At 35.3% G+C, this 27,831-nt stretch overlaps 3 protein-coding genes across 5 annotated transcripts; all 3 read left to right on the top strand.

Annotated features, from left to right (window-relative positions):
- Nucleotides 1-989: 989 nt before the first annotated feature.
- Nucleotides 990-3,429, top strand: LOC143599604 (putative O-methyltransferase 3). Of its 2 annotated transcripts, XM_077077517.1 has the most exons (3): nucleotides 990-1,113; nucleotides 2,058-2,870; nucleotides 2,982-3,429. In XM_077077517.1, exons 2-3 carry the CDS (start codon nucleotides 2,085-2,087, stop codon nucleotides 3,282-3,284), a joined length of 1,089 nt encoding a protein of 362 aa, XP_076933632.1. In that variant the 5' UTR covers nucleotides 990-1,113; nucleotides 2,058-2,084; the 3' UTR covers nucleotides 3,285-3,429. The 2 variants fall into 2 exon arrangements, with proteins under 2 accessions (XP_076933632.1, XP_076933633.1); XM_077077518.1 differs by lacking the exon at nucleotides 990-1,113 and having other exon boundaries at nucleotides 1,925-2,870.
- A 3,287-nt stretch (nucleotides 3,430-6,716) lies between these two features.
- On the top strand, nucleotides 6,717-9,153 carry LOC143599603 (putative O-methyltransferase 3). 2 transcript variants are annotated; one of them, XM_077077515.1, is made up of 3 exons: nucleotides 6,717-6,840; nucleotides 7,782-8,594; nucleotides 8,706-9,153. In XM_077077515.1, the coding sequence occupies exons 2-3, from the start codon at nucleotides 7,809-7,811 to the stop codon at nucleotides 9,006-9,008; spliced, it is 1,089 nt and encodes a 362-aa protein (XP_076933630.1). In that variant the 5' UTR covers nucleotides 6,717-6,840; nucleotides 7,782-7,808; the 3' UTR covers nucleotides 9,009-9,153. The 2 variants fall into 2 exon arrangements, with proteins under 2 accessions (XP_076933630.1, XP_076933631.1); XM_077077516.1 differs by lacking the exon at nucleotides 6,717-6,840 and having other exon boundaries at nucleotides 7,649-8,594.
- Nucleotides 9,154-15,728: 6,575 nt separating this feature from the next.
- On the top strand, nucleotides 15,729-24,498 carry LOC143599602 (protein NRT1/ PTR FAMILY 1.2-like). The gene is made up of 4 exons (XM_077077514.1): nucleotides 15,729-15,969; nucleotides 16,066-16,283; nucleotides 17,107-17,648; nucleotides 23,637-24,498. The coding sequence occupies exons 1-4, from the start codon at nucleotides 15,852-15,854 to the stop codon at nucleotides 24,448-24,450; spliced, it is 1,692 nt and encodes a 563-aa protein (XP_076933629.1). The 5' UTR covers nucleotides 15,729-15,851; the 3' UTR covers nucleotides 24,451-24,498.
- Nucleotides 24,499-27,831: the final 3,333 nt, after the last annotated feature.

Raw genomic sequence — 27,831 nt, 5'->3', positions numbered from 1 at the left:
ACCAACACAATGACCCCGCTCAACAACATCATCAATATCACCACAGGCATGTTGTTAGAGGTCCGGTAGTGCCATGCCAAATTATTCAGGATATCCAACATATTCAGGCGAGTCAGGTTTGGTTTCAAGAATGGATGGTTGAATGGGCCAGATCACAGGGTTTTAACCCCCCTCCTACTCCTCAGCACCCGGGTCAGCAACACCATCCATCTCAGTCTTCGGGTCAGCAGCACCATCCCTCTCAGTCTTCGGGTCAGCAGCACCATCCATCTCAGTCTTCGGGTCATCAGCACCAGCCATCTCAGTCTTCGGGTCATCAGCACCATCCATCTCAGTCTTTAAATCAGCAGCACCATCCCGCTGGGCACCCACCTCCACCAGCATAGGGTTTTCATTGGGCAACTTGTTTGTTTATGTGGACTTGTTTTTGTGTTCTCGGTCATGTTTTTATGGTTGTGATGTACTTGATTATGGATGTTCGTAGGGTGAACTCTTATTTTGTATTTATGTGGTATGCTATGTTATGTGGTATTGTTACTTCTATTACTATGTGATTTGTATGTGTAATTATAGATTTAAAATAATATAGTTAAACATGATAGCATAATATAAATTGAAGATTAATATTACAAGTAACACATTAAAATGACACAACTTACAACTAATTTTGGATAACATAAAATTTATCTCGTATAGTTCGTGTAACTCGTATGGGACATGATCGTATAGGCAATCTCAAAAAATATATAATTTATCTCGTATAGTTCGGGTAACTCGTATGGGACATGGTCGTATAGGCAATCTCAAAAAGTGTGTCATGGCAGAAAGTAAAAAGTTGTTATGTCATATGAAATTTCAAATAATCTCGTATGACCCATACTACTCGTATGAGGGGTTACTCGTATAAACCTTATATAATAGTTACTTTTCTCGTATTAAATTGTTTCCTTAAAGTCTTTTTGTGGGGTCCACCACGACAGCAGCATTCTTCTTCATATATCTCAACCCTCATCCACTCATTCCGATCTTACGTTCGTACTTCTTGTATTCAGTTCACCATCGCTATCATCATTAGAAACATCAAGAAACAAAATAAAGGCCTATTTAAAATATGTAAGTTCTTCCTCCTTTTAACTTGATACTCTTAGTTTAATATTCACAGATCAATGTTAATCTGTCGGGCTGTAGCGAATTGATCGATAACGTTGGTATGACGGTAAAAATATCGGGTTTTTATGGTTTTAAAGTGGCATGTTCTAAGTCTTGGGCGTTTTGGCTGCTTATTATTTAGGATTTTGTATTTATAGACGTGATTGATGTGCTTCATGATGATTGATGTTCTGTTTAAGTCTCGTTAATGATCTTTAGATCTCTCATGTTGGAGGAGAATCATTTTGTGTTTGTGTGCATGACTCCATAGTAAGAGTTAAATGATCTTGTTATTGGTATAAGCCTGTTACGGTTTATTCGATTAACCTCCCAGGGACACAAGAGAAGGAAAAAAAATAGATTCAAAAATAATATATTTCTTAAACGAGATTATAATTTATAGGAAAACAAAAACATAAAAATAGAAAAAGATAAACAATAAGGAAACATAATATGACTATAACAAAGAAACTAAATAAAACATAATCTTTAATAATAATAATAATAATAATAATAATAAATATATTAATTTAATAGGATCGTATCACCTTCTTTAAACTACATTGTAATTAGCAGAGCATATTTTCTCATGCAAGACTTTAAAGACTTTAAAGTACGTTTTTATTTCTAAATGGGTACGGGGTACCATCAATTTTTATTTTTAATTTTCTTCTGCTAGTTGTAAAGCTAAGTTAGTCACTTAATCCAGAAAAGTTAACATCATTAGTGGGAAAAAAAACATGAACTTTAGAGAGTTTTTCTTTTTGTAAAACTATAGTTTACCCAACAATATATACGTACACTGATAAAAAGAATTCAAATATTTTTGTAGTAATTTAGTTTTCTACTGTGAATCTTAGTTTTGATTTGGAATAACTTTTTTAACCTTTTATATTTATACTTATAAGCAAGTTGGGTCTAAACTCTAAACCTAAATGGACATCAACCAAAGTCAAGTAGAAGCAAATGAACTCTTTGAAGCTCAGGCTCATATATACAGACATGTCTTCAACTATGCAACCTCCATGTCGCTTGGTTGCGCACTTGAACTTGAGATACCCGACATCATTCATAATCATGGAAAACCGATCACTATTCAAGAACTCGTTTCAAAGCTCAATCTCCCCATTGAGAAAACCCTTAATTTGCAGCGCCTGATGCGGTTGCTGATTCACTCCAACTTCTTCTCCCTCACCAAGATTCATGATCAAGAAGACGAAGGATATGTTCTCACAACCGCATCAAAGTTATTAGTCAAGAACACTAGTGAAAACTCGCAAAACCTACCGAACTTATTACCATTCGCTAATTTGATCCTAGATCCTGTTTTTATAACTCCTTGGCAGTTCTTGGGGAAGTGGTTTCATGAAAACGAATCCACGGCTTTCGAGACTGCTCATGGGATCCGTCTATGGGAATATGCTAACAAGAATCCTGGATTCAATGGGTTGTTTAATGACGCGATGGCAAGTGATTCCAAGATGATGAGTTTGGTGGTCAAAGATTGTCAAGAGATCTTTGAAGGTGTGGAGTCATTAGTTGATGTTGGAGGTGGAACTGGACTCAATGCTAAGATTCTCCTTGAAGCTTTTCCGAATATGACTTGCACTGTTTTCGACCTCCCGCACGTTGTTGCTGACAAGATTGATACTAGGAATCTCAAATATGTTGGAGGTGATATGTTTAACTCCATCCCATCTGCTGATGCCATCTTTTTTAAGGTAATCCGTTAAATGTTACTCTACGAGCTTAAAACTGGTTACGTTTGTTTGTTTTAGACCGTGTTAAAGGGAATAACTAGCTTTGTTGCTAATGCTTGATATATTATGTAGAATGTTCTGCATAATTGGAGTGATGATAGCGTGTTGAAGATACTGAAACAATGTCGGGAGGCTATTCGACTTGAAGGTGACAAAGGAAAAGTGGTCATCATAGATATGGTAGTGGACGAAAAACATAACCGACACGAAATAACAGAAACCAAGATGGTTTTCGACGTCTTGATGATGGTTCTAGTAACTGGAAGAGAAAGGACCGAAGTTGAGTGGGAGAGACTGTTCTTAGAAGCTGGATTTAGTCGATATAAAATAACTCCCAACTTCGGGTTGAGGTCTCTCATGGAAGTTTTTGCTTAGATCTTTTCTTGATGTATCAAAAAAAGATATGTTAATTTTCGTTTTAATAAACGAGTGGTTAAACCCTAAACCATGAAATCTAAATTGTTTATACTTGTATCAAACCTTATATAATGTATCGTTACTGGGCCTTGAACTATAATCTAAATTCTAAATTCCAAATTCCTAAAATTGAGACTCTTTAAACTTGTCTAGTACTAGACTACTAGTTACTCAGCATATACCGGTTTGTTTTTTGAGTTGCCAGTCAATGGTTAAAGAGGTTAAAACCGGTTAATAACTAGTTTGGGTATGAATCCTATATGAATGAATAGGTTATTTAACCGAATTGGTTAACCTAAATAACCGATTATTTTTTTATGTTCTAAAAAAAAATATTCAAGAATCTAAAAGGTGTAATTAAGAATGAGCAAACTAATTGTACCAAGTACCGGTACTCTCTCGAATTCGTACCGAACGGGCATTGGTACATTTTTTTTATGTTCAGCATTTGTACCATTTGGTTTCAACATATTTTTTGTACTTTCAATGGTACCGATTACACTTTCACTAGCTTGTTTCTGTTTTGATACTTTTCGGTATCTCATCCCTAGGTGTGATATACTTTCAATTTCTTAGAATTATTTGCAGACTAAGAGACGTCAAAGGGGATTCTTAACCCCAAAAAATTCCGGGTTCTATGACATTAATCAATTATTAAAATGGTCCATTCTATTTTTTATGTTAAATAATTAATCATATGTAAAAGGACTACCAAACCACATGATGCCAGACTGCCAGTGCATTTTCTCAGTTTGCTTTACACCTGGATCCCGCTGGCCCGGCCCAAGTGGGAGATGGGACCGCATAGTGTTCATTCCAAAGGTGGCCCAAAGGTGTTGAATTTTTCTGTACTTAATTTATATAAAATTATCGATAACCTTTAGACCCACTCACATTCCTTAAACTTGTGAACTTTTTAGGGTGCCGTAGAGGGCGAGAAAACAGCCTAATATGAGGAGATTTTTTTTAAACACGCCCCCCCCCCCCCCCAAACGATAAAAGGGGTGAAATGTGGGGGCAACGTATTCTTCTTGCCCATCTTTCTTTTGTTTTTATTAGTATTATAATTGTTTGTGTGTGATATATATATAGTGAAAAGATCCAATACATTAATCCTTAATGTACATTAATGTACGCAAATCCCGTTTTTCACGAATCGATCCATGAATTCACATCCCAAGATCTCGGAATCGTCAATACATATCCAATTAATTATTGGTTAACCGAAAAAAAAACAGTTTTGGATCGTTAATCGATCAATTATTTACTTTTTTCACGAATACCGTTTTTGAGCGTTTTCTAAGCGTTTTAGGTTTTTAGCTGAGCGTTTAAGTTTATGTAACTTATAGTTTAGCATATTACTATTTGATTGTTTCTCTAACGTTAAAATTATAAACTTCAATTTTAATCTAATTATTTTATGTAATTTATAATTTAGTAGGTTACTATGTCGGAAGATGAAAGTGTTGACGGTGATGATGTTATTTATGAGACCCATAAGTATTTACAGTTTCCCGCGGGAACCGAGGACCATCGCAGACTTCGTCGGTTTGTAGACAGGAAAATGGCTAACCCTATCTCGATTAATTGGGATCTTTTACGGGATGTAGGAGAGATTGAGATGGCCGAGGGGATTATAGGTGTGGGTACACCATGGAGACATCTTATAGATCTTGCTAGCCTCCCTTGTTATCGGGAGTTTACTTTATAGTTTTGTCCACATTTCGTTTTACCCCTCCAAACAACATGCATGCAGATAACAGCGTGGTGTTTCGTTTATTTGGCCAGAATCATGGGATGACATTACCCAAGTTTGTTGTTGCATCAGGGTTGTACACAGAGGAGCATGTTCTTTGTCCGAAGTTCGAGGAGGGTATATTTGTGGAGAATGACCAAACAGTGACACAGTTTTGGGGTCAGATTGGTACCGGCCCATTTAATATAAAGGCCAGGTCGAGTTCGATTATTGATCCTCTTCATCGATACCTACACAAGGTCATCGCGTGTTCTATTACTGGTCATGGGAATAGTAAGGAGTGGTGCACCTCACCTGATCTGTTTTATTTATATTGTTTGTTGACGCCGGTTAATTGTAACCTTGCATGGTGTATGGCTTCTTACTTTGCTACTCTTCATAGCAAACAGCAGGATGGTGAGATTATTTGTGGATCTTATATTACATCTATCGGGCACAATTTAGGTTTGCTCAACCCGGATTCTGTTTGTGGTATGCATGTAAAAAAGGCGAGGAGTTTAGATAAAAATACAGTGAAACGTATGAACATTGCTACGAAGTTCCCAAACTTGGGTTTACGTTTCTCTGTGGTGCCTGGAGTTGTTTGGCAGCCTCAGCAGCATGAGCATGTTCAGGACCAGCCTCCCCATGACCATCATGTTCAGGACCAACACAATGACCCCGCTCAACAACATCATCAATATCACCACAGGCATGTTGTTAGAGGTCCAGTAGTGCCATGCCAAATTATTCAGGATATCCAACATATTCAGGCGAGTCAGGTTTGGTTTCAAGAATGGATGGTTGAATGGGCCAGATCACAGGGTTTTAACCCCCCTCCTACTCCTCAGCACCCGGGTCAGCAACACCATCCATCTCAGTCTTCGGGTCAGCAGCACCATCCATCTCAGTCTTCGGGTCAGCAGCACCATCCATCTCAGTCTTCGGGTCATCAGCACCAGCCATCTCAGTCTTCGGGTCATCAGCACCATCCATCTCAGTCTTTAAATCAGCAGCACCATCCCGCTGGGCACCCACCTCCACCAGCATAGGGTTTTCATTGGGCAACTTGTTTGTTTATGTGGACTTGTTTTTGTGTTCTCGGTCATGTTTTTATGGTTGTGATGTACTTGATTATGGATGTTCGTAGGGTGAACTCTTATTTTGTATTTATGTGGTATGCTATGTTATGTGGTATTGTTACTTCTATTACTATGTGATTTGTATGTGTAATTATAGATTTAAAATAATATAGTTAAACATGATAGCATAATATAAATTGAAGATTAATATTACAAGTAACACATTAAAATGACACAACTTACAACTAATTTTGGATAACATAAAATTTATCTCGTATAGTTCGTGTAACTCGTATGGGACATGATCGTATAGGCAATCTCAAAAAATATATAATTTATCTCGTATAGTTCGTGTAACTCGTATGGGACATGGTCGTATAGGCAATCTCAAAAAGTGTGTCATGGCAGAAAGTAAAAAGTTGTTATGTCATATGAAATTTCAAATAATCTCGTATGACCCATACTACTCGTATGAGGGGTTACTCGTATAAACCTTATATAATAGTTACTTTTCTCGTATTAAATTGTTTCCTTAAAGTCTTTTTGTGGGGTCCACCACGACAGCAGCATTCTTCTTCATATATCTCAACCCTCATCCACTCATTCCGATCTTACGTTCGTACTTCTTGTATTCAGTTCACCATCGCTATCATCATTAGAAACATCAAGAAACAAAATAAAGGCCTATTTAAAATATGTAAGTTCTTCCTCCTTTTAACTTGATACTCTTAGTTTAATATTCACAGATCAATGTTAATCTGTCGGGCTGTAGCGAATTGATCGATAACGTTGGTATGACGGTAAAAATATCGGGTTTTTATGGTTTTAAAGTGGCATGTTCTAAGTCTTGGGCGTTTTGGCTGCTTATTATTTAGGATTTTGTATTTATAGACGTGATTGATGTGCTTCATGATGATTGATGTTCTGTTTAAGTCTCGTTAATGATCTTTAGATCTCTCATGTTGGAGGAGAATCATTTTGTGTTTGTGTGCATGACTCCATAGTAAGAGTTAAATGATCTTGTTATTGGTATAAGCCTGTTACGGTTTATTCGATTAACCTCCCAGGGACACAAGAGAAGGAAAAAAAATAGATTCAAAAATAATATATTTCTTAAACGAGATTATAATTTATAGGAAAACAAAAACATAAAAATAGAAAAAGATAAACAATAAGGAAACATAATATGACTATAACAAAGAAACTAAATAAAACATAATCTTTAATAATAATAATAATAATAATAATAAATATATTAATTTAATAGAATCGTATCACCTTCTTTAAACTACATTGTAATTAGCAGAGCATATTTTCTCATGCAAGACTTTAAAGACTTTAAAGTACGTTTTTATTTCTAAATGGGTACGGGGTACCATCAATTTTTATTTTTAATTTTCTTCTGCTAGTTGTAAAGCTAAGTTAGTCACTTAATCCAGAAAAGTTAACATCATTAGTGGGAAAAAAAACATGAACTTTAGAGAGTTTTTCTTTTTGTAAAACTATAGTTTACCCAACAATATATACGTACACTGATAAAAAGAATTCAAATATTTTTGTAGTAATTTAGTTTTCTACTGTGAATCTTAGTTTTGATTTGGAATAACTTTTTTAACCTTTTATATTTATACTTATAAGCAAGTTGGGTCTAAACTCTAAACCTAAATGGACATCAACCAAAGTCAAGTAGAAGCAAATGAACTCTTTGAAGCTCAGGCTCATATATACAGACATGTCTTCAACTATGCAACCTCCATGTCGCTTGGTTGCGCACTTGAACTTGAGATACCCGACATCATTCATAATCATGGAAAACCGATCACTATTCAAGAACTCGTTTCAAAGCTCAATCTCCCCATTGAGAAAACCCTTAATTTGCAGCGCCTGATGCGGTTGCTGATTCACTCCAACTTCTTCTCCCTCACCAAGATTCATGATCAAGAAGACGAAGGATATGTTCTCACAACCGCATCAAAGTTATTAGTCAAGAACACTAGTGAAAACTCGCAAAACCTACCGAACTTATTACCATTCGCTAATTTGATCCTAGATCCTGTTTTTATAACTCCTTGGCAGTTCTTGGGGAAGTGGTTTCATGAAAACGAATCCACGGCTTTCGAGACTGCTCATGGGATCCGTCTATGGGAATATGCTAACAAGAATCCTGGATTCAATGGGTTGTTTAATGACGCGATGGCAAGTGATTCCAAGATGATGAGTTTGGTGGTCAAAGATTGTCAAGAGATCTTTGAAGGTGTGGAGTCATTAGTTGATGTTGGAGGTGGAACTGGACTCAATGCTAAGATTCTCCTTGAAGCTTTTCCGAATATGACTTGCACTGTTTTCGACCTCCCGCACGTTGTTGCTGACAAGATTGATACTAGGAATCTCAAATATGTTGGAGGTGATATGTTTAACTCCATCCCATCTGCTGATGCCATCTTTTTTAAGGTAATCCGTTAAATGTTACTCTACGAGCTTAAAACTGGTTACGTTTGTTTGTTTTAGACCGTGTTAAAGGGAATAACTAGCTTTGTTGCTAATGCTTGATATATTATGTAGAATGTTCTGCATAATTGGAGTGATGATAGCGTGTTGAAGATACTGAAACAATGTCGGGAGGCTATTCGACTTGAAGGTGACAAAGGAAAAGTGGTCATCATAGATATGGTAGTGGACGAAAAACATAACCGACACGAAATAACAGAAACCAAGATGGTTTTCGACGTCTTGATGATGGTTCTAGTAACTGGAAGAGAAAGGACCGAAGTTGAGTGGGAGAGACTGTTCTTAGAAGCTGGATTTAGTCGATATAAAATAACTCCCAACTTCGGGTTGAGGTCTCTCATGGAAGTTTTTGCTTAGATCTTTTCTTGATGTATCAAAAAAAGATATGTTAATTTTCGTTTTAATAAACGAGTGGTTAAACCCTAAACCATGAAATCTAAATTGTTTATACTTGTATCAAACCTTATATAATGTATCGTTACTGGGCCTTGAACTATAATCTAAATTCTAAATTCCAAATTCCTAAAATTGAGACTCTTTAAACTTGTCTAGTACTAGACTACTAGTTACTCAGCATATACCGGTTTGTTTTTTGAGTTGCCAGTCAATGGTTAAAGAGGTTAAAACCGGTTAATAACTAGTTTGGGTATGAATCCTATATGAATGAATAGGTTATTTAACCGAATTGGTTAACCTAAATAACCGATTATTTTTTTATGTTCTAAAAAAAAATATTCAAGAATCTAAAAGGTGTAATTAAGAATGAGCAAACTAATTGTACCAAGTACCGGTACTCTCTCGAATTCGTACCGAACGGGCATTGGTACATTTTTTTTATGTTCAACATTTGTACCATTTGGTTTCAACATATTTTTTGTACTTTCAATGGTACCGATTACACTTTCACTAGCTTGTTTCTGTTTTGATACTTTTCGGTATCTCATCCCTAGGTGTGATATACTTTCAATTTCTTAGAATTATTTGCAGACTAAGAGACGTCAAAGGGGATTCTTAACCCCAAAAAATTCCGGGTTCTATGACATTAATCAATTATTAAAATGGTCCATTCTATTTTTTATGTTAAATAATTAATCATATGTAAAAGGACTACCAAACCACATGATGCCAGACTGCCAGTGCATTTTCTCAGTTTGCTTTACACCTGGATCCCGCTGGCCCGGCCCAAGTGGGAGATGGGACCGCATAGTGTTCATTCCAAAGGTGGCCCAAAGGTGTTGAATTTTTCTGTACTTAATTTATATAAAATTATCGATAACCTTTAGACCCACTCACATTCCTTAAACTTGTGAACTTTTTAGGGTGCCGTAGAGGGCGAGAAAACAGCCTAATATGAGGAGATTTTTTTTAAACACGCCCCCCCCCCCCAAACGATAAAAGGGGTGAAATGTGGGGGCAACGTATTCTTCTTGCCCATCTTTCTTTTGTTTTTATTAGTATTATAATTGTTTGTGTGTGATATATATATAGTGAAAAGATCCAATACATTAATCCTTAATGTACATTAATGTACGCAAATCCCGTTTTTCACGAATCGATCCATGAAATCACATCCCAAGATCTCGGAATCGTCAATACATATCCAATTAATCATTGGTTAACCGAAAAAAAAACAGTTTTGGATCGTTAATCGATCAATTATTTACTTTTTTCACGAAGACCGTTTTTGAGCGTTTTCTAAGCGTTTTAGGTTTTTAGTTGAGTGTTTAAGTTTTTGTACGCTGATGCCTTTGTTTTTTTGCCTTTAAGCGTCTCGCGTACCTTTCGTACGTTAAGGCATCAGCGTACATGCAAGGCCCCGTTACCGGGACCCTACTTTGGACGTTGGATTTATTCATTAACATAGTTCTAAATATCATAGTTAATTAAAATTTTACGCGGAATGTAAAAACTTTAAACCAATATATTACATAACCATCAATTCTTGTCTTAACGAGCATTCAAATCATTTAAACATAAAACATTGTCTTTTAAATAACATAACATTTCCTTGAGATGCCGGTGTTTTCAATTCCATGCCATGTGTTTCCCCTCAAGCGAGCTGCCTCATTCTACTCACCTGCGTGCATACTAAAAGTCAGCTACGCTGAGTGAGTTCTAGTTAATCATACAACATACAATCTGTTCACATACTTGCACACATGCCCGAAGGTGTGTACATCGTTCATACTTTACTTCTCATGCATAACTGTCCATACTACCTAAAGAGCCTTCCGCCATATAACCTCACATATATTATAAGGGTCTGGTCACCAACATCACAGATATTATTTGGGTCTGGTCCCTATTCTCACAGATATTATTAGGGTCTGGTCCCTATTCTCACATATATTATTAGGGTCTGGTCCTTATTCTCACAAATATTATTAGGGTCTGTTCCTTTTGTTTCGTGCAACTGTAACATACCTGTCTTTAAATACCTTCCTTAATAATACGTGCAATATCCGAAGATCGTTCACGTACTATCAACATAACATACATACATCATTCATACATCACACACACACACACACACACACACACATATATATATATATCTACCACCTGACGGTACATGCAATATCCGAAGATCGTTCACGCACTGTCAAGCAATCATCTTACATAAATCATACCAAGCATACACTTACCACTTAGGGTAAGTGTATTAACTATCACATCGAGTATGCACACAGCCCCAAAAACATAACAAGAAAGTGGGGCTAGAAACTCACCTGAATTCGGTTATGTTCACCGTTTATGGTTATTCCTTTCTTGAGCTGTGCATGACTAACTGTATAACAATTACATGTATCAATTTAACTATCACTGCCCATATCACGTTTTTAGTCTAATTATAACCCTCAACAAACTGGAGTCCGGGGGCAGCGCCCCTGGTAGCGGGGTTCTAGGGGCGGCAACCCCTAGCGGGGTCCAAGGGGCAGAGCCCTGGCTGGGGTTAAGCTGCCAGGTCAGCTTGGAAAATTTTTATTTTCATTAACTGTCTTAACACGTTTTCCATTAGGATTTCATGATAATATTTTATTGTTAATCTCTCAATCCTTTAAGGTATCTTCTATAAATTATCAAAGTTCAAGGGCTATTTTGTAATTAAATCATTCTTTTCTAAGTCCAAGGACTGTTCTGTCATTTTATTAAGCTTCTAGTTCGTTAATCAGTTTTTAACGAATTGGGTTCATAACGAATGACCCATTCGTTACTTTATAACGAAATGACTGTTATAACGAACTGGTCCTTGTAACGAATTGGACGTTATAACGAACTGGCCATTTGACGAATTGAACTTCATAACGAATGACCCGTCTGTAACAAATTGAACCTTCTAATTCGTTATCTCCTTTTAACGAATGACTATAACGAATTGGGGTTAATTCGTTATCTTTTTCCTTAACGAATTTGGATACGAACTAAGGCTAGTTCATTAAGCTTCCTTTAACGAATCATCTGACAAATTGCCTCTAGTTCGTTAACTATCCGTTAACGAATTAGGGTTAGGTCAGAGAATGTCAGAAACATTCTCTGACGCATTAACCTCGTACCTGCCTTTTCCGGCGCCGCCATTGCCGGAAAACCGGATTCTCACCGGAAAAGCGAGATCTCGCTTATTTCACCACATTTTTCACCATTTTTCGTCCCGTTCGATCCAGGTCTGAGCTAGGGTGACCCCTAAGCTCATCTTAGGTTCGGTTTATACCTGATTCCACCCAGATCTCGTGACATTAACGGTTTAAAGGTGTCAGCTCGTCGTTTTGTGACTAAATATAACAGGTTTAAGTTCATACAATATCATACTACCATTACCGGATCAGGATTGGTTTTCCTTCTTGGTTCGGCTAGAGAAAAGAGAGAAACTAGAGAGAGAGCTTAAGTGTGTGTTTTGGGTGGTGTATGAAATATGTGTAAATGAGTGGATTATTTGGTAATTAAGGCTTATATAATTATGGATCATGGGCTTAAGCCCATGGTCTTTTTCTTCTTTTCTACATAACCCAAGTCCATAATTCCATATCCATTTAACCCAACACTAACCCGACTCATAATAACTAATATATATATATAGGGTAAGGATCCTAAGAGAACCCTTTGCAAATTGAGAACTTTGAGAACCATTTTGGACCACTAAAAACACCTTTAAAAAATATTTAAAAAAATCATAAAACAAAAAATTTAAAAAAGTTAAAAAACCAAAATTCTTATATTTCATTCCGGTTTCATAAAAAAACGTCGTATTATACACATATATATAATTTTATTTAATCTTTAGTTACGTAATATACACATATGTACAATATCATTTATCTTAAATTATACATATTTGTATAAAAAATATGTAAATGTACATATATGTATATATATTATACATACATATATACCTAGTTGAGATAGTATTATAAGAATTTATAAGTGTGTTCACAAAATACATAGGGTTAATTTTCTTAAAAACCTTGTTTTTGAATTGTCCCACATCGCCTTGCTTAAAATATCTACAATTGAGCTTTGGTTATAAACAGGCTTCCTATGCATTAAAATATACATTAAGTCACTGCGTTGCAATAAAGCATTCAAATAAGTCGTTGCATTAAAATGTAGTAAATTGAGTATTGACTATTTGAAAATAAGTCATTGCGTTGCACTAAAATGTAGTAAATTGAGTATTGACTATTTGAACATTTGTTAGTTCCAATTACTATTTAAAATTTAAATGTTTTGCTTGTTTTTATTAGTTTTTCATTTTTATTATATTTATATGACAAGGTCGTTTTTTCGTGTAATTTATTTGTAGTTACATTCTATCAAAACTTGATAGAGACCTGATAGTTAATTACCCAATATAAATCTGATGAGTTTTAGACAAAAATATATAATCAGGTATGGATTTGGGATTTTACCTAAACCCGATCCATTGTCATCCCTAATCGTATGAGCCCACTATTTTTCATTCTATTAACTTAAAAAAAAAATCTTTGATTGGAACGTTTTGTTACTATAACCAACTCTATTATTTGTCGTTCGTCAACTAATTACTTACAGAAAATTCCTCAAACTACATATAGATAACAAGTGTATCATATGCAAAAAAAAAAAAAAAAAAAAAAATTATTTAACATATTATCTCCAAGTGTGTTATAAATATATGTTTATAAATTTTAGATAATAATAATTATTTATATGTTATATTATTTTTTGTTTGTGTTTTGTTTTTCTTTAAAACCGTTGTAGTTTGAAAGGAATACAACAAAAACTAATATCAATTAACCAACTAATAGTTTATATTTAAATTCTTGTAAATTGTACTATATGATGGATTTGTACTAACAATGTATGATTAGTATTTGTTAAACTTGTATTTTAACTATTTATTAAATATATTATTTTAAATTTACACGAGTCTTTAAATTACCCGTGTAATACACAGGGCTTAAGCTTTTGTATGTGTGTGTCGTGTGTATGTGTATGTTTGATCAGCAACATAGCAAAGCCTGCACACAAGACAATCATCATAACACGAAAAGAACATGACTACAAGAAACACAAAACTACATCATAAAACCTCTCCACTCATCCCAAATCAAACTTCTCCATTTAGACCGATTCTTGTAAAAACCCAAGCGACTTAATTTCACCCAACATGCTATTAAACATCAAATGGACCAGCAACTTGATATTGTTTCCCATCGTTCCAAGTAACAATGTACATTGTAGTATCATAGTTAAGACACTGAGGTCCTCCGTCCTCATATGACTTTATAGCTATGAATTTAAACATGAAGTTTTTAAACTTACTTTTAAATGTATGAATAGACCAAATTATATTAATAAGTACTATTTATGTAATTTTCACTTAATAATATATAATTTAACTACTTTAATTAACTAGCTAATAGAAAAAGTCCAAACACGTCTTATTAATTGTTATAATGAAGCACGAGATAAAAGTTATTCGTTATCTAAAGATAAATAAAAATCAAGGTAGCATTTGGTATGCAGTACTTATAAGGGGAATAAAATGATTCATTGTTTGAGAACTAAAAAAATGGTGTTTGGTTGCTTAATAGAATGCAATCATTCATTACACATGAAATCTCATTTCATCAAAACTATTCGTTCTCACCAATTTTTTTTATTTCATTCCTCATTCATCCTAATTTCTCAACACACCACCACCACCTAACAACAACCACCACCACTACCGTAGCCACCACCACCACCTGACCGCCACTGCCGTCGTCTCCACCACCTCTGCTACCGTTGCCGCCACCTTACCACCATCGCAACCACCGCCACCGCCGCCGCCACCATCACCATTGTCACCGTAACCACCACAACCATTGTCACTGTCGCCGCTTGACCGTCACTGCCGTTACCACTGTCGTTGCCTGACCACCACCACCTGACCTACACCACCATCCCCGCCACCCTACCATCACCATCACTACCAATGCTACCATCACTTGACCACCGCTACCACTCCCACCACCGCAATCGCAACCACTGCCCTAGTCGCCTGACCGCTACTACCACCACCGTTGCCACCACCATTTTCGTCGTCAGAGCTACCACCACCGCCGCCGCCATTACAGTTGTTTTTTTGGGTAAAAATATTTAGTTTGAGATAAGAGTGTTTTTCTTATTTCTATTTCATTCCTACAATTTTGTTTGGATACCAAACAACATTAATTAATATTTCATTTTATTCTCATAGAATAATCAAAAAAGACAAATGAATGGTAATGATCCATTTTATTCCCTTACTCGTTACATTCTTTCTTCCATTTTATTATTCATTCATTTCATTTCCTTCAATCAAACATACTCAGTACTTAAAAAAAACATAGTGACATAACTCGTCAACCTTGCTTTTATGAGTTTATCTCTGCCGGCCAAATTGCATGATAATTCAACAGGTTTACCTAAAATTATCTGAGTTGAAATTAAGCTTTATTTTCTACCTTAATTTTTCACATCTGTTACAAATAACCTTTGATATAATCAGCAGTTGAATATATATGTGCTAGTTGCTACTTTGCTATCATTAAGTTGTTTACATGAAATCGATGGAGATACATTTTGTCGTACTATTGATGTCACCATAAATACTTCACTTTATTATCATTCATACTTTATCAACCAGCATACTAATTTGAGTCGATCAGAAAGCTGAAAACATACACCGACAAGGCGACGATGGAAGGGGTCTCAAATCAAGAAAAATCAATGACTGAAACAGAATTACAAAGCGAATTACTTGTTCACAATCATCATGATCATAAGGGTGGTATGATAACCATGCCTTTCATCATAGGTACATCAAATTCTTCCTTCCTTATTACTTAATTGCTGTGAGACGGTCCGGTTTGGATGGATTCACCATCGGGTTTTAATTTTGTTTCGGAGGCAGTGAACGAGGCATTTGAGAAAGTGGCAAGTTATGGATTGACGCCAAACATGATATTCTACCTCATGGAAGTTTATCACATGGAGCTCGTCACCGCGACGAGCATACTTTCGATCTGGTCAGCACTTTCCAATGGTCTCTCCATTTTCGGAGCTTTCATTTCTGATTCATACTTAGGTCGATTTCGTGTCATTGCAATCGGGTCTTTCTCTACCCTTCTGGTAAGCCCAAATCATCCAATGTTGTTCTTTGATACTTATTTTAGGTTATTGATCAATAATCATTTCATAAATAGATGAATAATATTTTGAATACTATTAAAAAGCTACATGGAAAAGGTTACTCATAAAGCTGAGTAAGTAAATATAATGACAAAACATCAATGGAAATTTTCGAAAGTAGTCCAATTTTTATCAAACTTTTTTTCAAGACCAACCAGAATCCAAAACTAGTCTAAAAATTCCTACGTATCCGACGGAAACCGTCCCTGATCCAACATATTAATGACCCTATCATGACGCGTCGAAGCATACAATTTCGTCGGATCCGACGGTTTACGGTTTTGTTCGACATATTAATTAAACAAACCGACGTAATAATAAACAGTCGGATCTGACGGTTCTGTTCATGCTTAGATTATTTAATTCGGGGGTTTTTAATTTTGAGTTCTAGAGTGAAACTGAACACTATGGTTGTGTTCTCCTCGAAAAACTAAGCAATTTGCATTATTGATTTGCTTGATTTTGTGGAGAAATAAGAAAGATGGAGATGGATGTTGGTTATGGAGTTTTAGGGTTTGAAAAGTAGAAGGAATTTCGTCGGACTCACTAAAATTCCGTCGGATCCGATGTTTTTTTTCAGAAATTCCGTTGAATCTATTAGTACGTTGGCACGTGATGTAATTTTAAAGGTCCAAATAATCCGTCGGACGGTGTTGAAATTCCGTTAGATCCGACGGAATTTTTAGACTAGTTTTGAAATTTTGATTGTTATTGGGATATTTCTAGAAAAGTTTGATCAACAATATTGCTTGTTGTATAACAGGGGATGACATTCCTCTGGCTGACTTCCGTGGTTCCGCAGTTAACACCCTCTCTTTGCGGTGAACCCGTCACAAGTTGCAACCCACCAACACCAACCCAACTAGCTTTCCTTTGTTCATGTTTCGTTCTACTCTCAGTCGGTTGTGGCTGCATCAGACCGTGTTCCATAGCCTTCGGAGCAGACCAACTCAAACACCATCCAAACCTAAACCACCAGAGGCTCATTGACAGCTATTTTAACTGGTACTATGCTTCTATGGTGACTTCAGGAATCGTTGCTTTAACCGTTATAGTCTACATTCAAGATCAACTTGGTTGGCTGGTCGGATTTGTCGTTGTTGTGTTGATTATGCTATGTTCTACCCTTATTTTCTTACTCGGGTCGTCTCTTTACGTCAAAGTGAAAGCCACTGAGAGCCTGTTTGCAGGGCTAATTCAAGTTTTAGTCATTGCCTTTAAGAATCGTAGGATTCGTCTTCTTTCCAACGACTGCTACAATCATAGTAAAGAAATGGAACGGATTGAGCTAACCGACAACTTAAGGTTCGAGAATTACTACCATTCAACATGAATTGTGAACTCATGTTAGTAAATAAACAAATATAGATTCATAAAAAAAGTTATGCTAAAGAACGTGTATAAAACATTTCTCCTTTCACGTGATCATAAAGTAAATTTCAACTCGTGCCCAAATAACCATTTTTTATCATGGTTTTCTACAAATAACCCAAGACCAAACAAAATACCCAAACTAGCCAAAAAATTTCCTTGGATCCGACTGAAATTTTGGACCTTTAAAACCGCACCACATGTCAACGTTTAATGGATCCGACTGAATTTTTCATCTTCTACCTCTCAAACCCTAAACCTCCGTAACCAACCTCCATCTTTCTTATTTCTTTACAAAATCAAGCAGATAAATAGTGCAAATCGCTTAGTTTTTCGAGGAGAACACACCCAATGTGTTAAATTTTACTCTAGAACAAAAAATCAAAAACATCTGAATTGAAAAAAAATCTAGGATTCGTCGGACAAATTAAACAGTCGGATTCGACTGTTCAAAGTTTGTTTCCGTCGAAACCGACTGTCTTCTACTCTGTCACACCCTCAAAATCCACAAACGGAGTTTTACCGTCAGAGGGTGTAAACTAACAGGATCGGAATCATCAGTTATAATCAAACCATAAAAACGTTTAAATGAAAATAAGTGCGGAAGCGTAAAACCATAGAAACAATGTTACGTCACGCAGGACGATTTAAAACCAATGATAACAGTTAGAAGTAAGTTTGCATAGTTAAAAGTTTTTCAAGCAATGCATGTTCCTAAACCGCGCGCCCGCCTCGGCTACCTGAGAATAACATACTAAAAGTGTCAACACAAGGTTGGTGAGTTCACAAGTTATATAAAAATAAATCGTTCAGCGTTTGCGTTCAGCGTTTTGCGTTACAGCGTTACAGCGTTTTGCGTTACAGCGTTTTGCGTTACAGATAGTGTTATGTCAAATTATATATCGATAGGTAGCTAGTCTATACAACAAGTATTACTAAGTGTTCGACACCGAAGCTGACTCGTTTATTAAGTGCCTTGTCACCAGGTCCTCCAGACCATGGTACGTGTTAACCAAAATTACACCCGCTCGACCTCCAGTCGAGTTCAGCGTTGGGTGGGGTTTTTCAAACCCAGTAGTACTACTCAACAGTGACTCGCTATTTTAAATATTAACCGGTTCGATGTGTAGGACTTCAAATGTTTCGTTTGCTACTTAGCCTTTACAAGTGATATATAATTTATAACAAAATCTTAAATGCGTTGTGGAGTATGTTATCTCCCCCAAGTGAAAAGCGTTTGAAAACAGTTTAAAGAGGGGAAAGTGAAACTCACTGTTTGCGAAGAATTTCCCAAATTAAATCACCAAGATGCGCGTCACAGAAAAACTCTCTCTAGCGTTCTAAAACAACAAAGAGATTTTTCTAAGTGTCGGAATATTATCGAGTCTCTAGACCCGGCACATAATACCTATGCACATAACATGTTTCGTGTTTCGTTTGTGAATCGTGTGTGACTTTAACAAGTGTTTTTGTGACACATTACATGTGTAAGCAATCATATATGTGTCATGTATTCCTAAAGTACATCACTATCAATTATTCCCCGTAAGGGCATTTTGGTCAACAAATAACAATTAACTAGCCATTATTCCCCATGAGGGCAATTTGGTCAAATCATGGCAATCAATTAGCAGTTATTCCCCGCAAGGGTATTTTGGTCAAAACATAACAATTATATAACAAGTATCATGTTTCATGCATTTTTACACAACTCAGCAGCTAGTTTCACCGAGACAGAAATCCTACTAGAAAGATTGTACTATTTCACCGATCATAGCATCTCAATTAATTTACCAAAAATCATCACAGAAGCACATATGTCTTAGGTTTCCAGAACATATTTTATTACATTTTTATTCCACATAGTTTTCTCACAATCATCAAATCATTACAGCAAACTCACAACAGTCAAATTCATGCGCAACAGAATGTTATTTGAAATTCCCGTTAAACGAAAAATCCAATAAATGCAAAACCACTTGGGTTAGGTTCCTAACTCAATGAGTCAACTTCCAGAAGTGGAACCAACCCAATTGGTCTCGTAGTTCATGAGATATAACATTTACTAAACAACCTAACAGCAGGTCTAACAACTCAGCTTTGCACAACGTTTTTGTAAAATCATAAAAGTTAACCTTTACTTGTCCAAAAATTACAAGTTTGGACTTTATTAAAACTAAACTCAACAAAATACCCTGTAGTGTTAACAACCTCAACCAATTTCCACATTAACATTTATTTTACAGTCGTCTAAACATAACTTACAATCTGTCCAGTACCAGTTTTGACCTTTAATCACAATTAAATCGTTTGACCAACCAAAACACCTCCAAATTTGGCGTGGTTGGACTTTCTGAAAACTAGACTCAGAGTACTACCTTGTAGACTCATAATTTGCTCAGTTTGCTTTTATATTCAACAAGTTACACATCATTCAATCTTAACAATCACTGCTGTCAAAAACTCAGCAAGCCTAAACAATCATCTAACATGCATCCTAAGCATACGACATAACCCAAAACATGTAATACACATAATTAATCATATAAAATCAGTAGCAACCCTCTAGGGTTTACAAACAATCAACGATTCATCAATCTTTCACCGTTCAAAATCACATATGATCCTCAATATCAACAGCCAATACATAATCAATCATAAGAACACTTAATATGATATTCAATAGTTAGGGTTTCATATTTATACCTTAAAACGCAGAAATAAACCAAGGGAAACGTGAGGGGTGCTTAGAAACGAGTGTAGGATGCTCCGATTATGACGAACAATATCAAAACGAGGTGATATGTGGGTGTGTGTGAGCTGCCGATCGCAAGGATGAGGGAGAGGGGGGCTGCCGGTCGCGATCGGGGTAGGGAAAAAAGAAAGAAAAGTGATTTAGGGTTTTAGGTTTAGTATTATTTATAAAAGTAAGATGTTACACTCAAGTCCCTCAACTTTCAATTGTTATTTTTCTAGTTTAATTAACTAATTCTAGTATATTGAGTTAACGTTTATAACGATGTTATCACATAACACATAAGCCTAACACATAATTATCACATAATTATTGTTTTGACATTTTTCGTTTATTCACCAATCATTTGCGTCAACTCGTTTGCGTTTCGGTGCAATTCCCGAAAGACTACACATGTAGTAAGTGTTAAGCGTCATTTAAACCCTAGTTTAAATGTAATGAAGTGTGCGTTATAGATTCAGTGATATTTAAGTTTGAATTGACAGAGTTGAGTTAACGGAGTTAACCTAAAATTGACGATTGTCACATACTCCGACGGTTCTTCACGTTAATCGGTGGGCCGAAAGATTAAAGCGTCGGATCCGACCGAACATTAGGCTACGTGGCGCGTCGTGACTGGTTAAAAATTCCATTGGATCAGTTTGTGCTTTGGTCGTATCTGACTGGAAAATATGGCTAGTCTGGGAATTTGTTTTGGTCTCTGGCTATTATTGGAAGAAGTTGGTCAAAATTAGCTATTTTGTGAATTTTCCCCGAGTTTTTTTTTCTAATATGGTGTTAGTGGAAAAAATATTTATCATAATGATGTTAGTTTAAACATATTTACCAAAATACTGTTTTAGTTATTTATTAAGTTCTCTCTCCTAATTTTATTAGATTACATTAACTAAATAATTATTAACTTAATTATTATATTAACTATACTATATTTATAATTTTCTAACCACTTTATTTATTTAAATAAAAGGTAAAGCGAATATAATTATTTATTACACAACTTTTATCATATCTTAACACTAATATTTGTTTTTACATGGATCAAAGAATATAAATTATTTAATCAATATTTTTTATTTCACTTTGTTCTTTTCATGCATACGTAATACAAAATAACTAAAATTCTTAAATGTGCAATAAATTACTAAATAATTTAAAAATATTAGTTAAGTCCATAGGCGGCTCGGGCATAACATTTTTAATTTAAGCAAGTATTTTATATGAATGTGTATAAACGATTATTTTTGTAGTATAACATGATTATAATTTCCCTTTTATGGTATATTTTAGTACCGTAGGTTTAACTAGGACAAAAAAAACATATTTTTTAAAACTTTTATCAAAGTAAACTTGTACATTTCAGGTTTAATTTTATATCATCTCAAGAAAATACGCTCCCAATTAGGTTTATCAAATTTGATGTTTGCATAGTTAGAAATACGGGCTCCTAGTTTGGTTTGTTGTTGAATATTTATCAAGAGATACTGTAACATACAAATTGTTTAAAATATAACAAATTTTTATCTAAATTTTTGTTGTGCACAGCAAATTTATAAAGATTTTTCTAATAAGCTGCCATAAAATTACAGATTAAGAGATTAAAAATAATAAAAGAAATACATATATTAAAACTAAGAGGTTTATAACGATTCACTTTTATTTTACGTATATAATAATAGTAATATTTATGAAACCAATGAAAAGAATCATACTTTTACGTATATAATAATAGTGTTGTTTTGTTCCAGATACAGTTGAGTATTAGGACACCATAACACAAACACTAATCTAATTACTTTATAATTAATTAACTCAATAGTTATTAATTAGTTTTTTTTTTGAACGGCCAATTTCAGTAACAGTCCATCCCACTCGAGCCAAGACTATGTTGTCTTAACCGGGCTCATGTTTGGGCACGACCTAACCACCAATTCACCGGATAAACCCGACCCCCACGCTCACAGCGGAGAGGTGGTAAAACCGGTCGAGATCAAGAATCGAACCTGGGATCTCCAGGTCTTCTTTCATATCCCTGGCCATCTGAGTTAGCCTAGATGGTTGTTATTAATTAGTTGAAGTTATCTAATAACATTAGGAGAGAGAAACTAATGTGATTAAAACACTAGTTTGGAAAATACTTTTCATTTAACACCATTTTGGTAAATATTATTTCCACCAACACTAGTTTGGGAAAAAACTCAATTTTCCCCTACAAACTTGTTTTAGAGTCAATAGGAAGAAGAATATGCATTCTAGTATTCTACTATTATGAAAGGCATTGTCTATTCATACACCCATATTACTATTCGTACACCCTTTTTATGTACAATTTGTCTTTTACATAGACCCTCTCTAAAACTAGTGGAGTGTATGAATAACAGCTCCCTTATGAAAATAATGTCGTTATTTAATCATAGTTAAACAACTACTATGGTTAGCAAACTTTACTGGTTGAGTGGAACACGTTGGGTGATGGGTCAATACGGGTTTTGAGGAATATTATTAACTTCGGATCAAAACATATGGTTTAGAAACATATTAATTTGATAAGTGTCAAACGGGTTTTGTCCAAAATGAAATTGAGTTGGAACTAGCTAGTTAAATTTAAAAAAAATAAAAAAAGGAGTAACCAAAATAGGTGGCTCCAACGGCGGCAATGGTGGAGTGGTGGCGATGGTGACGAGTTGTAGGCGGTAGCGGAGACAATGACTACGGTGCAGTGGAGTAGCTGCGGTGCTGATGCTAGCAACGGTCACGGGTGATGCTATAACCCATTTGGAAATTATCAATTTTGACTCGTTTCTTAATTTATGTATGAAATTAGTCCGTTATCTATAATTTTACCCAAATCAACTCATTCTTTTAAGAATATCATGATTGCCACATACAATGACAATTATCAAAAGTTCACAGCGGGGTTCGCATTGCGAAAAAGATGCAGACTAGGGTGCCCAAGCCGCAAAGAATCCACCACGGGTCCACGGGTGCTCAAGCCGCAAAAGGGTGTTGACCACATGGGTGCATTTTGCACTTAACTATTATGTTACTTAACACAACACCACCACAATGTCTATGTCTGCACTTTTACAATAAAATTTGTTTTGTTGCTTAATTTGTAACAAGAACTCGACCGAATCTAATCTAATAACTAGTGTCCTTTGGGTTTTCAGGTTTCTCAACAAAGCGTGTGTTGTCAGAGATTTAAACCAGGATTCTTTGGGACTAGATCCATGGAGAGTGTCCACAGTTGAGAAGGTGGAATCTCTCAAATCAGTAATTTTGGTATTACCATTGTGGTCCACGGGCATCTTAATATTCACGACCATTTCACAGAGTTTCCCAACTCTCCAAGCGCAGATAATGAACCGATATGTCACCCCATCATTCGAGATTCCGGCTGCATCATTCAGCTTATTCGAGGTCTTGACAATCATGATATGGATCACATTTTATGATTGTATCTTGGTCCCACTTCTAGTAAAATATACACATCGATCAAGGGGGTTCCATCCGAAAACTCGAATGGGATTGGGGTTACTATTTTCAGTCTTGGGTATGGTTGTATCTGCGATTGTGGAAACTATAAGGAGGGATTCGACAGCTGACATGTCGGCTATGTGGTTGGTTCCACAATATGCGTTACTAGGTTTAGCCGAGGCGTTAAATTCAATTGGGCAAATGGAGTTTTACTATTCTGAGCTCCCAAAAAGCATGTCGAGTATAGCCACAGCCATGTTTATGGTGAGCAATGCGATTTCTGGGCTCGTTGGAAGCCTTTTGATTAATGTTGTGGATGCAGTCACGGCTAGAGGAGGTAACATTAGTTGGCTATCGAGTGATATTAACGAGGGTCACTTGGATTATTACTACTGGTTACTTTGTTTTCTGAATCTCCTTAACTTTATCTACTACTTAATATGTTGTCGTGTTCATCGGAGTTCTTCGTTGGAAGTCAGAGAAGAAGGATATGATTTTAGGCGATAAATATCAATTTGATTTTTAATTTCCCAAATGCCATTACAATGTATTATGCAATAAAATAAAGTTGTTATATTAGAACCCTGAAATCCGTTTTATTAACATGATAACATGATATTTCATTAGATAGGGTTATATATTACTTGTATTATACACTTGCTCGTTGAGTTTGAATTGTTAATTACTAGTTAGACAATAGCTTTGATTTTATAATTGAGTTGCTCATTGGGTTTCCATTTTTTTATTTAGACATTTTATTAAAGATTTTATAAAAAATGTTATTTAATTACTAAAATTTACATTGGCAATAGGTTCAAATTATTGTTTAATACCAATGGGTTCAATCGCCAAAAAGATTGAGTTTGCTCGAAAATATGCTATTCGCTTTACACAAAACACGAAAAAGATTGGTGTCGGGGAAACCTAAAGGGTAGCTCCGCCGATGAATGGTCTTACAAATTAGTTGTTGTTCTTATACAATGACTTCAAAATCAAATAGCTTTCTTAAGTTGCAATGTAGATCATGTTCTTTTAGTATTTAGGTGATAATGTTTAATGTTTCATCCAGTATAATCTTGCATTCAAAACATTCAGTTAAATTTCAGGGTATGGCCGGTTTCAAAGTACTATATTCTGCTATGATAAAGTATGGTTAAATAAAGTACAATTATATGATTGCAATGTAAGTTCACGTTTCCTTAATAGATGAAGATGTTTGTGGTAGGTTTAGTGAGCCATCAACCTTTAAATACATACCACATGCAGGATAAAAGTTTAGCGTCCGCATTACTAGAAAACTGGGCATCTAAGACCGCATTTTCAGATTGGCGGCAATCACTATTTTTACAATGAATGTAATTTCGGTCATAAATAGCTAGTTTTGTAGTTGTAACTAGAATATTAGATTAGGGGAAAACAACTCTTTTGAGTGAAGATATTAATTTGTGGCGTATGTAACATATATATAGGAGAAAAATGACATTTATATTACTTATCAGGCTCAAATTACACCGACTCGATCAGAAACACATACAACGAGAAATTGTATCACCAGTCACATATTTTTTCAGCTAAATAAGATGAGAATGCATGTTGGCATGGTGCCAACATACAAGAGTTCATGTCTTCATACTCATCAAAATTATGGCTGAAATTATAGTTCCTGCGGTAATAAAAAAAAGCACACAACAAGAAAGATTTAAAATGCACTTATTAAAGATATAACATCCAGATACTAAGATAGTAAGTTTGGAGGAAAACACCGGAAACATGTTATTTGGTATGTACCAAATAATATGTTCAGGCCATATTTGGACTTTTCTTGTGGTGTTGTGGGTCGGGACCTCCTGGTGCTATTTGGTCGGTCCCAGCTAGCGATCTCTCATGCTTGAACTTAGATAAATCATATCCAAGTTTACTGAAAATCTGTCTGCTGTCTAAGCTCTTGACACTGCGGAAGCTTGTTGCTTCTGGTGTGCTAAAATGTGCAAAAATAAGTAAAATAATTAATATTGATAAGTGAAGGGAAGCTGATTTTGTCATGTTTAGGCTAGATTAAATATGATATCAAAGAGCTTGAATATGGTGTAATTAAGATAAGAAGATACGAGCTTATGGTGTATGGTAACACATTATAAATCTTGAGTTTATATACTTGTTTGGAGCTCTAAAAAATACTAAAAGATATCAGATATTATGCCCACTTTTTTCCTATAGAAAATTAGAAACAGACGTGCATTGACAACGAGGTTGTTTGGTTATCCTTGTCATGTGTTATGGATATAGGAGAGAGAGAAAGACATAAAGACAAAGAGCTTTTGATGTAAAGAATTATAAAAAACTAAAAGCTGTAAATATGAAGAAAGAATCTATTTGGAAATAGAAGCAACAGTCACTAAGTAACATGCATTTGCCTTTCATTGTTAAATATTAGAAATTATACATAGGTCATAGATGATTCAAAATTTGTCACACATTTAATCCTAAATACAGGCTTAATTAGTTGTTTGACCTGTGATCGACCAAGAATTAAAAGGGGGTTACTAATTAGTTACTTAATAACCAAGTTAGTGTTATTAGTTTTGTTTTTAGCTAAGCTTGAGTTCATATTACAAATAGATGATACCGATTAGCGTTAAATAAAAAAAAACGAAAGTTATGTGAAACATATGTTTTTAGTTATATTTTGTGTATAATATATTGAGAGTTATTTGGTATTTGTTTCGTGTGTGTTTTTTCGTTTTGCGTTGATTAATTCATTCTTGAATTGGAATCAGAACGATTAACTCTTTCCACTAATCTTTGGTGATTTTTTTCCAAAACGTCTAGATCAAAGTCATGATCAACGCTCAATTGAAGACTTGCGATCGAAATCCTTTCCAATTTGCGAATGAGGGTGTTCGTGTTTATTTGTTCTCTGTTTTGCGATTAACAAGGATAAAAATAGAAGAGGTACTTGAATTTTAATCAACTGAGGTTTGTATCTTTTGGTTGGTGTGGTTTGAGTGTCCTACTCCATGGAGGATCAATGTGTCTCGATTTGGTGGCAACACCGCGAACAACCCTCCTCAATGAAGATTCTTCATCCCAAATCGGTTTGATGAAACAAAATCTTTTTGTGAATCTCCATTGTCTCCGGCTGTTATCGTACCAATCACTATAATCTCCATGTTAAAAAATCTCCATGATCTTCATAGGTGCCAAATGCCATACCAAATCTCTGTAATCTTCATGGATTTGGTTAAGTATAAGATGACAATTCCTCATGATTGGTTGGTTTCATTCTCCATAATATCCACACATTCTCACACCCTCAGTAAAGGGAATTCAAGAAAAAGGGTTTTCGTAGAGGTTTGTTTTTTGCTTTTGCTGCTGAATCGGAATTTAAGAAACCCAAATAGGTTTGGTATAAACTATTTGGTTTGGAGTTGTTTCGAAGTTCAAAGGAAAAAAAGACAAAGTTGTTGTATTTCTTTGGTAAAAAAGGAGGGTTGGACCTTTTTTGGGGGCAGATTGAGCTAAGCTTGACTAGGGTTTGACTTTTTTTTTGTCAATTGACTGATTTGAGTATAGCCCATAAATCTGAACCCGCAATGGGCAGTACTACTAGTAAGAGCATTCATAGCCTGTTTCATATATTTTGTTGTGTAATTTAGCTAAAAAACATCATTTTATAAATTCTTCTATCATTTTTTAAAATTCTTTCACATTCTATTCCTTATTTATATCCATAAATTCTTTTTTATTATTTTTATCTCTTTTGTCTTGTTATATAGTGTATTGTGATTGGGCAATAGTTGATATATTATATGGTATGGATCAAAAGTGAGACCCTATATTTAGGGTTTTGCTTTAGTTGTCATATAACTCATCCATGTTAGGCTAAGG

This window comes from Bidens hawaiensis, unplaced genomic scaffold (genome assembly GCF_021521415.1).
Source record: "Bidens hawaiensis isolate Kalapana, Puna unplaced genomic scaffold, B.hawaiensis_p1.1 tig00052413_1, whole genome shotgun sequence".
Taxonomy (NCBI): Eukaryota; Viridiplantae; Streptophyta; class Magnoliopsida; order Asterales; family Asteraceae; genus Bidens; species Bidens hawaiensis.
The sequence above is the reverse complement of the archived record's forward strand: the minus strand, read 5'-3'. Positions and strand labels throughout refer to the sequence as shown.